Source organism: Mastigoproctus giganteus, chromosome 5 (assembly GCF_048544385.1).
Source record: "Mastigoproctus giganteus isolate SK-2022 chromosome 5, ASM4854438v1, whole genome shotgun sequence".
NCBI lineage: Eukaryota > Metazoa > Arthropoda > Arachnida > Uropygi > Thelyphonidae > Mastigoproctus > Mastigoproctus giganteus.
In genome coordinates, this window is record NC_143579.1 from 80,208,977 (window position 1) to 80,224,143 (window position 15,167).

The 15,167-nt window shown below is 37.3% G+C and overlaps 1 protein-coding gene across 3 annotated transcripts in view; it reads left to right on the forward strand.

Annotated features, from left to right (window-relative positions):
• LOC150085521 (COMM domain-containing protein 6-like) overlaps positions 1-15,167 on the forward strand; it is a 128,728-nt gene that overhangs the window by 24,447 nt on the left and 89,114 nt on the right. For all 3 annotated transcript variants that reach the window (XM_090374095.1, XM_090374093.1, XM_090374094.1), the window contains exon 2: positions 6,611-6,666. In XM_090374095.1, the coding sequence (XP_090230221.1) occupies positions 6,611-6,666 (56 nt within the window). The remainder of the gene's footprint in view (positions 1-6,610; positions 6,667-15,167) is intronic.

Below are 15,167 nucleotides of genomic sequence, written 5' to 3' on the forward strand. Positions count from 1 at the left end.
ATGCACCAGTCTCACAGGAGGTAGATGTTGTTAGTGACTCTGTTGTCAGGGAAATGGGAAATATATTATGCAAAAAGGATAGATAGAATAGGACCAGGATTTGTCTGCCAGGGACAAAAGTTGAGGATGTTGTAGAACAGATATCTTGTTAGGGCATAAAAGGTGATATTGTTGTTCATGTTGGCACTAATGACATTAAGAGTAGGAGATATGGAATTACTCAACAAATACAGGGCAAAGTTGAAAAAAGTTCCGAGTTTGGGTTAAATTTGGCGTGTGTACAATTCTGCCCAGATATGATAGGAGTGAGTGTATGACGAGATCCTTGTCAATCAATTCAGCTCTGGAGAGATTGTGCAAGGTTCGTGGAGTAGAATTTTTCTCATTGTGGCCTGTGCTTGTTAACAGGAGAGGCTGCTTCTACAGGGATGGGATACACTTAAATAGAAAGGGTGCAAGAATATTTGCTGATGTTATCAAGGCAGTGTTCGGTGGGTCAGAAAACTGCTAGCTTGCTTCGGGGGATGCATAGGCTAATAGATTAAGAGTAGCTACAGGCAGAGATGAAAGTGATTCTTGCACTGCTTCTATTGGAACATGCAGCAACCTGGAAGCCAAAGTGCTGGGGATTTCAAGGCCTGCTGTGAGTCATCATGGAACAAGTAAATACATGGGCTGTGTTAGGGTAACCAAGAGTAAGAACTGGTGCATGTATACTTGCATGCACGAGTATAGTAAATAAATTACAAGCATAGTAAATAAATTTGATGACTTTGTTTGAAGTGCTGGTCAAGTCATCAAATGTAGACATCGTTGGGATATCAGGGAAGTGGTGTCACTCAGATATAAACGATGCAGAATTATGCTACTTAGTTAAGAAGCACATTAAATCTAAGGCGGTGCATCTGGTTAATATGGGTGGCCAGTGCAATGTTGCATCAGTGTAGTATAGCATAAGAACTGGGAAAACAAAAATGAGTGAGGGGATGTTATAGGTTGATGACTATGATTAATATAACAAACAGCTATACAGAAAAATGGAGTGGGTCAGTAAATCACAATGTCTATAATGGAGATTTAACTTTCCAGATATTCACTGGAATTTGTAGGTTGGTCACTCACAAAGTAGCAAGACTTTTGTAGGTTTAATCGATGACTGTTTTCTACAGCAGCACGTTAGTTAAGCAACAAGAGGAATCATTACATTTGATCTGATTATCAGCAGTGATAGCAATCAGTTCATGTGCAGTTTGCTTAAAGATGTAAATACTATCAAAGGCTAGGGAAAAGGGCTTTTGCTTTTGTAAAGGTGATTATACAGATAGTTTTTAAATTCTATCCAATGGGAAAACTGATGAAGTTATCACAAATTCTAAATAGAAACATTCAGGGAAATAATCATAGAAACTATAGCAACTAAGAAATACTGCTGAAGGCTTAGACCTAAACGAATGTCACATGATCTTATCAGACATATGGAAGAGAAGAAAAATGCATGTGATGCATATAAATTATTAGGTAATACAGGAGCCTATGGTAGACATAAACTAGTCCGCAATCAAGTTGCAAAGGAGGTTAGGCAAGCCAAACAGATTATGAGAAGTCTCCAGAAAAGAATGCAAGGAAAAGCAGCAAAGAATTCTTTCCTTATATTAAGAGTAAAATGAAGGGGTTGGATTACATTTGGTCCCTTTGATGTCGGTGGTCTAATTGTTGATGATCCTGCACAGGTTGCTGACCAACTGAGTAGGTATTTTTCTTCTACATTCACACATGAAGAATTCTCTAGGGAAGTGGATGCCAGAAGTTTATCATACTATATCTGGGAGCTAAATGATTTTGTAATAACAGAGGAAAGCAGAAGAGAAATTGTTGGAGATAAATATAAAAAGTTTCCAGGCAGGATGGAATCTATCCAATTATAAGGGAGGCAGAAAACAAAGTAAGCTAACTCTTAGCCATAATTATTGAACACATGCTCTGACTGAAGTATAACTACTTTCCTGTCTGAATAGTCCTGAATTACTTTGTTAACCAGTGACTCCATTATTTTCCCTGGAACAGAAGTTAAGCTAACAGGTCTGTAATTACTCATGTTACTTTTTGATCCTGTGTGAGTGACCTATCTAGAAATTCCAGTGAATATTTGGAAAGTTAAACCTCCATTATAGACATTCTGATTTATTGATCCTTTGTGAACTGGGGATACATTTTCACAAAGGATCAATAAATCAGAATGTCTATAATGGAGGTTTAGCTTAACTTCTGATAACTCTTGATATCATATACTTGGATTTCAGGAAAGCTTTTGATACTGTTGCACCCAAATGATTGCTGTACAAACTGGAGCAGTGTGCCATTAAGTGAAAGTTACTGCTATAGTTACAAAATTGAAAAGCGGACAATATATTTTAGTAGAAAGAAAGCATGCTAAAAGTGATATATGGAAAAAAATTTAAAGAAGTACAAGGTGCATCTATGAATGAAAAAATTGGTGCTGTTCAGTGCATAAAATGCCAATCAATTTTAAGTTATTCTGCGACAGATATGGGAAGTTCCCACTTAAGTTTCCATTCTTGCAAATTTCCAGTTAGTGTTGGCCAAAGTTCTATCGAGAAACATTTGCATCCACAGCAGTCATTTCCACACATATCTCAAAAAATAAAAGAAGAGGTAACTATATCTTGTGTTTTATTGTGTTGCATGGATGTCAGACCGTTTGACATTGTAAGTGGTACAGGTTGCGTAAACTGTTCTCAGACTTGAATAAAAATAGGAGTTCTCCACGGAAATTTAAATGTTTAGCATTTATTTCCACATCCCACTACTGTTTCTTGCAATTTGCACTAGGAAGCGGAAAAGTTACGAACAGCACTCATTCACATCATTCAGCCTTTAATTAATTCACAAAATGTGCATCTATGGACATGTGGACAGATAAATATAAACATTTATTGTAGATGACAATGACATGGCACTGTATCGAACAAAATTGGAAGCTTTGTTCTAAAGTATTATTTTCGTGTGAATTTCCTGATGATAAGAAAACTGCTAACAACATCAGAAAAGAACTGAATCACAGTCTTGTAAAATTAGGAATAAAGCCAGATGTTCTCTTTAAATTAACTTTTATCACTGGTCAAGGAACTAATATTGTTTGTGCTCTTCAGCAGTCTGTCAGAGTGAATTGCAGTTGTCACATGATAAACACAATGCTACGAAATACTTTCAAAGAAAATTACCAGTAAGAAATTCTGCTGCTCATTAAATTACTTAAAGTTAAAGACATTATGACCGAGGCGAGATTCGAACCCTCGACCTTTGGGTTGCCAGGCAAGCACTTTACCCACCCGGCTAGCCTGGTTGGCAGTCTTGCCAACTGGGACTTGTCACCTAAAAACCACCATTCATCAAGAGTGTGAAACTCGCTGGAATAGTAGAATTGACATTTTATGAATCTTTTTAATGTCAACTATGATGACATTACAAATATTCTCATTGAATGTCAGGAACAAGAGAGAATGGTCCATGTCAAACAAGACAGCCTTAAAATGCTGATTAGTTTCCTGAACCTATTTAAAGAAGCTTCAATGCAAATTGAAGTGATGCATGTCCAATGTTGCATCTTGTTTTGCCAAACCAATAAGATTTAGCCTGTTGAATCACCTGACAATTTCGGTTTCTGACCCTAATGATCTGATTAAACTAAAGAAATAAAGCTTGTCAACTTTTTGAAAAATTTAAAAAGTTGAAAAATGAAAAATTTACCATACACAAATTACATAGAACCACATCACGTCACTTCTATGACCAAATTTCTGCCAGTTAAAGATGTCAGATCAAGAAAAATGAGAAACAAGAGGACTTACGAGATTTAATAGAAGGATATAAACATGACAAAGAGTCACTATCCTCGATTATAACAATGCCAAAAAAAGAACACCAGTACATTTTGATGAGTGTAGCAATGACATTTTAGGAAGGATGTAGATTTACTTGAGCGTGTACAGAGAAGGGCAACAAGATTGGTGAGGGGAATGAAGGGATCCTCTTATCAAGAGAGGCTTAAGTTCTGCAAATTGCAGTGGCTGGAGACTAGGCACCTGCGCGGTGATCTGATTGAGGTGTATAAGGCCTTGAATGGGTTCAGCACGCTGAATTCTGATGGGATCCTTCCACTTGTTCAGATTACGAACCTAAGGGGGCATAAATTCAAATTAAGAAGGACAGATGTAGAATAGATGTGCGGAAATTTGTCTTTAGCCAGCGGGTGGTTAATTGCTGGAACAAACTTCTATCTGTCGTTGTGGAAGTTGATAGGTTAAATAAATTTAAGAAGGAACTGGACAGGCATTTGGAGGGAATGGTGTGATTTTTTTTTTTTTTTTTGGCTGATGCTGCATAAGCTCATACATTTGCTTTCTTGCATCACATGCCACTACTACTGATACTACTACTACAACAAGGAACCTGTTAAAAAGAAAGCAAAATACTAGTCTTTTACTGCTGAAGCGACGATAAGTGAAGATGACGAAGTTGATAAATATATGTATTTTGATGTCATGTGCCATGTTCAGCCCAACGACCTATTGGAGTGGTGGAAAAATCATGAAGGGGAATTCAGATATTTGTCCAATGTGGCTAACCATGTACTTGTGTTCCTGCCAGCAATGCAAGCTCCGAAAGAAATTTTAGTGCAGCCAGATTAGCAGTGCAAATGCATTGAACCAGTTTAAGTAGTGACAATGTTGACTTTATTTTATTTCTGCACAAAAATTTGCAATAAAAAGCATGTGAAGAGAAGGTGGCTGGTAGAGGTGGATATCAATATTCGTTTTGGAATTACAGTGGACCCCCGCTTTACGATATTAATTCATTCCATCGTATTGTGAAAATATCATGTGAACCCAATAACACACTGCTTTTTGATAATTCGTTCCAAGTCATCAGAAGTTGAAATTTTTGATATATAACTAAGCTATTTATCTCTGTAAAAGGTGATTTTTATAACAGAAATTGTATTAGTTTTATATAGAATACTGTATTTTCCAGTGTATACCACACACATTTTATCTAAAAATAACTTGCCCTAAGGTCAGGGAATGACCACCGCATATCCCCGGAGCAATATGGCCTTAGTTGCTAATGCTTCTAAAAACCAAATAACAACAACAACAAATGCTTTCTCAGACAACATTCATAAGAGGGCATAAATTTAAAAAGGATAGATGTGAGAAAATTTACTTTCAGCCAGAATAATTGATTGTGATTGTTAGAACAAACTTCCATCTGGAATTGTGGAAGTGGGTATTTTGAATAAATTTAAGGAAGAATTAGAAAATTATTAGAGAAGATGAACAGAATCTTGATTGATGAACAGAATTTTTGGTTGATGCTGTATAAGTTTATTTCCTTGTATCATTTGCCACTACTACTAATAATACTAAATTTAATAGCTTTTCCATGCATTTTTACTTTCTTTTACTTCATTCTGACTTGCAGCCCAGTTATAATTAGTACATTTTTTGTTATAATTTTTAATACTGGTCACTGTTTTTCTTCCAATTTTTTCCTCACTACCAGAACCACCCAAAAAACTGGATGCTCTTTGGTTGTTTCCTTTGATAGAAATGTTTACAGCTGATTTATTTATTTATTTATTTGGTTTAGAGAATGCTAATGTAAAATTATAATGGTAATATTTTTGACATAATGTGATGTATTAAATACATTTGGAATGACTGCCAATCTTGTAACAGTTGTAAACTTTTTTCAAGAACCCATTCTGCAAGTTACACTTGAGGCATCGATAACAACATCTATGGAGTTATATCGTTATTGTATCTCCTACATGTATGCCGTTTTGCAATAAAAAAAAAATCTAATTGTATTATAATAACATGTTTTAAAGACCTGTGCAGTAAATAGTGTTCTTTTATTTATAATCTTGTTTTAGTTATGGATCAAGTATTTTACTCTCTTTTACTTCATTCCGACTTGCAGCCCAGTTATAATTAGCACATTTTTTGTTATAATTTTTAATATTGGCTACTGTCTTTCTTCCACTTTTTTCCTCACTACCAGAATCAGCAAAAAAACTGGACATCTTTTGGTTGTTTCCTTTGATAGAAATGTTTACAGCTGAATTTGCATCCCTTATCCATAGTTTGGATTTAAGGCTGTTGTATTAGGAAGTAAGAAAGGGAGCTTAATATTGCAAGGCCTGATGTAGCCGAGTGGTCAGGAACATGAGTGCAGTATCATGCACTCTTTGAGTGGACTGGGGTTTAAGCCTGTTCAAGTGACTGCTAAATAAGATTAACATTCCACTGACCTGCTGGTCGTGCCGGAGTATAAACAAGAACATATTTTATCTGGAACCAGGAATTGCCAGTTATTATTAATTAACAAGTTAAATAATGTATACGTACATTGATTTGATTAAGCTTTTATGGCACATGGGAAACTAAAGCCATAATATGCCTGTTGTGTACAGCAGGCAGTTAATTTCCTTAGTTACATGAATAAATGACAGTTCTATATATGTTACACTATAAAATGTAATAGAATGGTTTGCTATAATTCAATATTTACTTGTGTATTTTTTTAGGTACTCAGTCAGTGGAGCTACTGAACTCTATTCCTATACCAATACTTAAGGATGTGGTAAATATATAATTATTTTTTTGTTTGTTTTAGAAGTGTGATGGTTATTTGTTAACTTCAATAAAAGATTTTACTGCTTTCACCTGGAAACTTTAACTTGTGGAGGTTGTAATATTGATGCCTTTGATCAAACCAACCATTGTTAGCTGTGAAATCCTCTGCACTTCCAGAATTAATTTCATGTTTTGCATTTTGTCACAGATGCTCTTGCTTTTTACTTTGATGGTGTTAGCATCCAATCTGGCATGCTTCTGGTTTATGAAACATTTTGGTGAATTTCTTGTATAGTGGGACCTAGTAGGGGTTGCTTGTTTGATCGATTGTCTTATTCCATCCTTATTTATGTTTATAATGTGTGCAGTTGATTCATTGATGCCAGTGAACATGTGCAATAAATAATGCACTTTACCTCTTTCAAGACTGTTATTTCAAACTTAACTTCCAGGCTGAGCATTTTCTTTTTTCTTTGGTTTGAGTTTTCTTCTAGGAGAACTTATGCTTTTTACTGGACATCATTATATGTGCTCTGTATAACAATCTGCGTATTCAGGGGTGGGCAGAAGGGGCATATGCCCCCCTTAACCAAAATTTTGAAATTTAAGAAAAAGAAGGCAAGAGGCAATCTAAAAAAAAAAAAAAAAATCAAAACCCTGGTCAACATACCCCCCCACGATGATACATGGACCTGGTCACCATGCCCCCCTTACGATGACACCTGGATAAGCCACTGATCACAATTATTAGCATTAGCATTAGTAGAGGCATTTGATGCAAGAAAGCAAGCTTATGCAGCATCAGCCAAAAAAAAAAAATAAAGTAAAATAAATAAATAAAAAATAACCACTTCCACTTCACCCCTCTGTTCGTTTGAAATACCTGTCCAGCTGAGCCTTAAACTTATTTAGGCTATCAACTTCCACGACAAGGGATGGAAGTCTGTTCCACCTACACTTTTTATGTTTGATTTTGCACATTATGTGCAAAATCAAACATAAAAATCCAACCCAAATTTGTGTTTCTCTGTAGCATTAGTAGAGGCATATGATGCAAGAAAGCAAGCAAGCTTATTCAGCATCAGCCAAAAAAAAAAAAAAAAAAACCCACTACTCCCATTTCACCCCTCCATTCGTTCGAAATACCTGTCCAGCTGAGCCTTAAATTTGTTTAGGCTATCAACTAAAACAACAAGCGTTGGAAGTCTATTCCACAAACCAACTGCCCGCTGGCTAAAGGCAAATTTCCGCACATCTATCCGACATCCGTCCTTCCTCAATTTGAATTTATGCCCTCTCAGGTGATTATTCTGAGCAAGAGGAAGAATCCCATCGGCATTGAGCATGCTCAAGCCATTCAAAGCCTTATACACCTCTATCAGATCACCTCGCCGATGCCTAGTCTCCAGGCTCTGTAATTTGCAAAACTTAAGCCTTTCTTCATAAGAGCAACCCTTTGTTCCATTCACTAATCTTGTTGCCCTTCTCTGTACTCGTTCCAGCAGCTCTACATCCTTCTTGAAATGAGGCCTCCAGACCTGTATACAGTACTCAAGGTGTGGCCTGACCAATGCCTTATACAAGGGAATAATCACATCCCTGTCCCTGCTAGAAAAATTCCTGTATATCATTGACAAGACACCATGAGCTACTCTTGCAGCTCGTCTGCACTGCTCAGAGAACTTCATATCTGCCTGCACAATTACCCCCAGGTCCTTTTCATTCTCTACCACTGTCAGCGTAGTACCACAGAGTTGATACGTTGATCTGGGGTTACTGTTTCCCATATGTAGTACTTTACATTTGTCAATGTTAAACTTCATTTGCCACCTCTCAGCCCATCTGCTCAACCTTTCCAGATCCTGTTGCAGCAGCATAGTATCAGTAGTGTCCTTAACAACCCTGCCAACCTTTGTATCGTCTGCAAACTTGGACATTAAGCCTGATACACCATCATCAATATCATTTATAAATACAGAAAACAACAATGGACCCAACACTGAACCCTGAGGAACTCCACTAATAACATTAGTCCACGTTGAGCAGTGTCCATTGATTACCACTCTCTGTCTTCTGCCACTCAACCATCCCTTTATCCATAGCAGCAATTTGCCTCCAATGCCACACTTCTCCAATTTGTGCAGCAGTCTTCCATGTGCAACAGTATCAAAAGCCTTTCTAAGATCCAAATATATAATATCAAAGTTATTCCCTGCATCCAGTTCTTTTGTGACTACATCATAGTATCCAATCAAATTGGTCAGACAAGACCTGCCCTTAACAAACCCATGCTGTGTCTGAGCTATAACTGAATTCTTGTCCAGATGATCCTGCAGTGCTTCTTTAACCAATGCCTCCATTAATTTTCCTGGAACCGAAGTTAAACTAACAGGTCTATAATTACTTGTGTCAGCCTTTGATCCTCCTTTGTGAATTGGGGTTACATTTGCACATCTCCAGTCCATGGGTACCTCCCCTGAGTCCAAAGAAGCTCTCATAATTATTCCTAGGGGTTTGCTTACTTCCTTTGCTGCCTCCTTTAATATAACTGGATAGATCCCATCCACCCCGGGTGCCTTTTTTATGTTTATCCTCAACAATTTCTCCTCCACTTTCCTCTCAGTTATTAGAAAATCATCTAGCTCACTGCCAATGTTTCTTCACCTACGACATTCCCCTTCCTGAATAACTCCTCATGTGTGAATGTAGATGCAAAATACTCGTTTAGATTGTTAGCCACCTGAGCTGGATCCTCAACTGTTGAACCATCAACATCCAGTGGACCAATCTGATTCATCCCTTTCCTTCTTGAGTTTAAATAGGTAAAGAACTCTTTTCTGTTTTTCTTTGCATCCTTTGCCAAGGATTTCTCATAATCTGCCTTTGCCTGCCTAATCTCCTTTGTGACTTGGTTACAGACCAACTTATATCTATCATAGGCTTTCATCTCACCCATTAATTTGTATGTATCCCATGCATTTTTCTTCTCTGCCATATGTCTCATTAGTTCATCTGACAACCATTTAGGCCTGAACCTTGAACAATATTTCTTGGTTGGTATGTAAAGCCTGGTAGCTTCCAAGATTAGTTCCTTGAATGCTTCCCATTTTGAATTTGCTGTTGGTAACATCATCAGTTGGTCCCACTGTATAGAATTTAAATACTGTCTTTGGAATCGTAAAGGCGACTATGATGGTCGCCTTAGTTTTTCAATCTGGGTTTTTTTCAAACAGGGTTTTTCAATCTGTGTTCTGTGAATCTTTGAATTCTCCAAAAGGATCTACCCAAGGTATCTGGAAATATTTTATTGTTGATTTTTTATTTAGTCCGGCAGTGGTTGCACCCCAAAAAAACACAGTTGCACATCACAGGTACCCAAGTTTCTTTTTTATTTCTGGAAAAAATATTTTTGATTTTTTTAATTATACGTGTAGTATACAAGTATTTTTCCTTTCTTAATGGATTGCATTACTTATTGTGTGTAATTTATTTTAATTTCTAATACAAATTTTAAATATAGTAAGCGCCAGTTATAGTGATCGCGTTTGCAAATTGAATTTTGATTCTAATAAATGGCAATTCTAATAAGTGAAAATTGGCAAATATTATCTAGAGGTTATAAAAATAAAGATATAAAGCACAGATTTACATTTTATTACCAATGAAAAGATACGTAAAAATTGGATTATTCTTCAGATTTTTACGTTCCGAACAAAATAAAAATAAATTTATCCAGTTTAGCAAAATATAAATAAATTTATATTTACGTACATAGCTTAATTAATATACATATTAATTAAACATAACACTTTGTAATATGATTATAATTTAAAATAGTCACTTATTTTAGAGTGCTTTAAATTACCACTACAAAGTCTATTTATAGATTTTTCAATATTGTATAACAGTCTATATTCACGATCACTGCACCAGTTTCTTCCAACACTCTCCTCAGGACGGCCCCGAGTGCCAAGCAAGTGACTAAAGCGATTCTTCAGTGATTTGAAAGCGATTTTCTAAAAAGAGTGATTGATTGTAGTTGAACGTTATTTTCTATTTTCCAATGGTATATAATTTTGCTCTTCTAAAGTAAAGAAGTCAGCTTACGCAGCAGAAAGGAAAGTCACCTTTCTTCTTGTATATAAGACTAATCTACTAACGCACTAACACTAACAACCTTATCGCTTGGTCACTGGTGGCACCGCTCCTGCCTCCACGTGGCGGGCCTGGAAGCCTGGGAGAAGAAATCCACTCTCCCGGGACTAAAAGGAGCAACTATGGACAACACAAAACAGTCCTACTATGGATCTCTTGATCCGGATTCAAGTAGACATGACGACCATGATAATTTGAATAAATCCCATGCTAAGAGACAAAAAAAAAGAAGGGACAGATTTTTCTGCTCCTCTCTTCTTAATATTGCATTCCTCCACAGACCAGCCATTGAGTAAGCTCTCCCCATTTTTGATTCAGAAATGTCTCGAAAATGTGGCTGGGCCTCCAAAAATGGTTCGGCGACTAAGATCAGGAGACCTGTTAGTGGAGATGAGTATCCCATGCTGAAATGCTGAAAAACTCTTGAAAATATCTACCTTTGGTGGAATTCCCACAAAGGTTACCCCCACATGCTACCTTGAACTCCTCTAAAGGGGTAATATCTGAATGGGATCTTCTAAATGTATCAGAGGATGAACTTGTCGCTGAATTAAGCAACCAAAATGTAGTCCAGGCAAAAAGAATTGTCATCAAAAAAGATGGAGAGCCTGTCCCTACACGAACAGTCATATTGACATTTAAGTCACCAAATCTCCCCGCAACTATAAAAGCTGGGTATCTCAGATGCCATGTTCGACCGTACATTCCCAACCCGGTTCGGTGCTTTAAGTGCCAGAAATTTGGTCATTCACAAACTGTGTGCAGAGGTATAGTCACTTGTGCTTCTTGTGGTTCAAAAGAACACACACATACGGACTGTAATAATGAAACCCAAAACTGTCCTAACTGCCAGGGAAATCATTCTGCGTTTTCTTTTCAATGGAAAAGAGAGAAGAACATTCAGAAATATAAAATAGAGAACAAAGTGTCATATCAAGAGGCAAAGAAACACTTTGCAATCCCTACTAAATCATCTACATACGCATCAGTTACTCAACAGCTACGCACAATATCAACTCAGACTGACTGCACCGTCCCTCCAAATATATCTATATCTGGTTGGGCGAAATCATTACTTACTTCATTAAAAGAACAATCTCCCTCCAAATATGCAACCCAAGAAGTAAATACACCGGTAACAATACCTCCAGATAAGAATCCCAATTAGCAATAGAAAGTACAAACTAAGAGCTCTGAAAGAACTGACACACACACATTCAGATCTGATACCATGGACACTGATGAAAAAGCAGATGAAGATGACACATTTCTTGAAATTCATCCAGAAAGTGACATTGACACAAGCAGACCAGTCTTCTCAAAGAAGGATAAAGGAAAAATAGACAGCCGTAAGCAAACTACCTCACGGAAGTTAGCAGACACTAGCTAAAACCAAACAATGGATACAGTTATTCAATGGAATTGTCGTGGGCTCTGTGCTAACTTTGACGACTTTTACGATCTCCTATCTGAATACAAGCCTGTTGCAGTATGCATTCAAGAAACAAATCTCACAAATGCAATATCTATGAAAATTAAGCATTACAATATGTATAGAAAAGATAGAAACTCATCTAATTTAGCTCAGGAGGAGTAGCACTCATAGTGAATTCTTTGGTGCCCCATAGACCTATCTCCCTGCAAACATCTTTAGAGGCAATTGCTGTCCGTGTCACCTTTGGAATCACAATAACATTAGTTTCATTGTATCTATCACCAAATCATATATACACCTTTGCTGATTTAGATAATTTAGTAATGCAAATACCTGCTCCCTTTTGTATTATGGGTGACTGGAATGGCCATCACCCGCTATGGGGTTCTCAACATCTTGACCTCAGAGGACAGATAATTGAAAAAATTTTAGATAAACATAACCTGACAATTTTAAACACTGGTGCTCACACATACGTGCATTTACCATCTGGCGCAAGCTCTGCTATTGATCTTTCAATATGCTCTCCAGTGATATTTCCTCTCATAGACTGGACCGTTACTAATAACCCTCGCGGTAGCGATCACTTTCCTATCATCTGTACTTTCTGTATAAGTTCTACTCCTCAGAGTAACATTAGGACAACCTGGAAATTTGCTAAGGCTAACTGGATTAAATACCAAGAAATACCTCACTTAGATACTGTCTTCATAGCAACCCACACAATTGACTCTGCAGTAAGCTACATTACAGATAAAATAATGAAAGCATCCGAGACTGCTATACCTAAATCATCACCCAAAATTCGGTTTCATCCAAAAATGTGGTGGAACGAAGCATGCAACAATGCTAAAAAAGAAAGGAACAAATATTGGAATATTTTTCGAAAACATCCAACCACAGCTAACCTCCTACAGTTTAAGAGAGTCAGAGCTAAAGCTCGTCATATAAGACGGGAGAGTAAAAAAGAAGCATGGGCGCATTATGCCTCCACCATAAACAGATCCACAGATACTTCTACAATTTGGAAAAAAATCAAAAGAATTAATGGTAAATACTCGCAGACAACTTCTCCTATTCTACTTGTAAAAGGGAAAGAAATCTCTGAATCTACAGAAATTGCCAATGCCTTAGGTACTACGTTTGAAGTGCTTTCAGCTGTTGCCATATATGAACCAACATTTCAATTGCTAAAATCCCAGACAGAAAAATACAAACTAAATTTTAATACCGTCATCCTTCATTCTTATAATCTGCCTCTGACCATGAATGAATTGCGTAATGCACTTGCACGAGTGAAAAACAGTGCTCCAGGTCCCGACGGGATTTATTACACCATGATCTCTCATTTAAGTGAGGAATCATTAGCTGTACTCTTACAACTGTATAACAGAATTTTCTTGGAGGAGTATTACCCTGCTAGCTGGTGTCATTCTTATGTGCTAGCGTTCCCGAAACCAGGGAAAGGCCACACAGATCCCAAAAATGACCGTCCTATTTCTCTAACCAGTTGTCTGGGAAAAACATTGGAAAAAATAATTAACGCCAGACTGACATGGTTTTTAGAGACTCAAAACATTCTAAGCCCAAGTCAGTATGGTTTCCAGAGAAAAAGATGTACGCTTGATCTCATTATCAAGGCCGAAACAAATATCCGGAACGCGTTCCTGAGAAATGAACATCTAGTCATGGTATGTGTTGACATTGAAAAAGCCTTTGATACAACTTGGTGATATGGTATTCTTCAGGACTTGCATAAATTTGGACTTCGGGGTCATCTCCCAAAATTTATTAAGAACTTTCTAGGCAATAGATCCTTTCAGGTCCGATTCCATTCTTCATTATCTCGAGCATATGTACAAGAAGAGGGAGTTCCCCAAGGATCAGTGTTGAGTGCCACACTCTTTGCCATTAAGATTGATTCTATTACCAAGTGCATACCTAACACAGTTGACGCATACTTGTATGCTGACGATCTTGCCATGTCATGTCATTCTCAAAATATGAGACTTATTGAAAGACAATTACAAGGCACCATTAACAAAATAGTCTCTTGGGCCAAAAATAATGGATATCGGCTTTCTAAACCAAAAACGACTGCTGTGCACTTCTGTTGCAAACATTCTTTACATCCGGATCCAGACCTTCAGTTGGATTCTCATTGTATTGCTTTCCAACCTAGTATTAGATTTCTTGGTGTGATATTTGATAAAAAATTAAACTTCCTGGAACATATAAACATATTCGTACAAGTTGTCTTAGAAAACTAAATCTTCTCAGAGTAATTTCTTCTATGTAATGGGGTGCAGATCGTTACGTGCTGTTACATCTATACCGCTCACTGATCAGATCCCGGTTAGACTATGGGTCTCCTGCATATGACTCAGCCAGGCCAAGTGTATTGAAATGGCTCGATCCTGTACATCACAGTGCATTAAGAGTTGCACTGGGGACTTTTCGCACATCACCAATCTTAAGCCTCTATACCGAAGCCTATGAACCACCATTACACCTTAGGCGAGAAACTCTACTACTAAATTATGCAGCCAAAATTAGCAGTTTCCCACATCATCCCATGTGGCAATGCCTCTTCATACCAAAATGGAGAGAAATCTATCAAACTAAATGGTGTTACAACAAACCATCTGGCATTAGGCTTCAGGCTTTGATCACAAGCTGGGGCCTGAAGTTTTCTAACACTCTCCAGGATACTAGCATGGAAACCCAGCCATGGCTTTCCATGGCTCCAGTACATATTGATAGACTTTTTCAGCAATGGGGAAAGAATAACTTCCCCGATATCAACACTAGACAAATACATATGGCTCACTCCACCGAGTTTAGTAGCTTCATTCAGCTATACACAGATGGATCCAAAACTGATAATAAAGTTGGAACAGCTGTAGTACTACCAAATG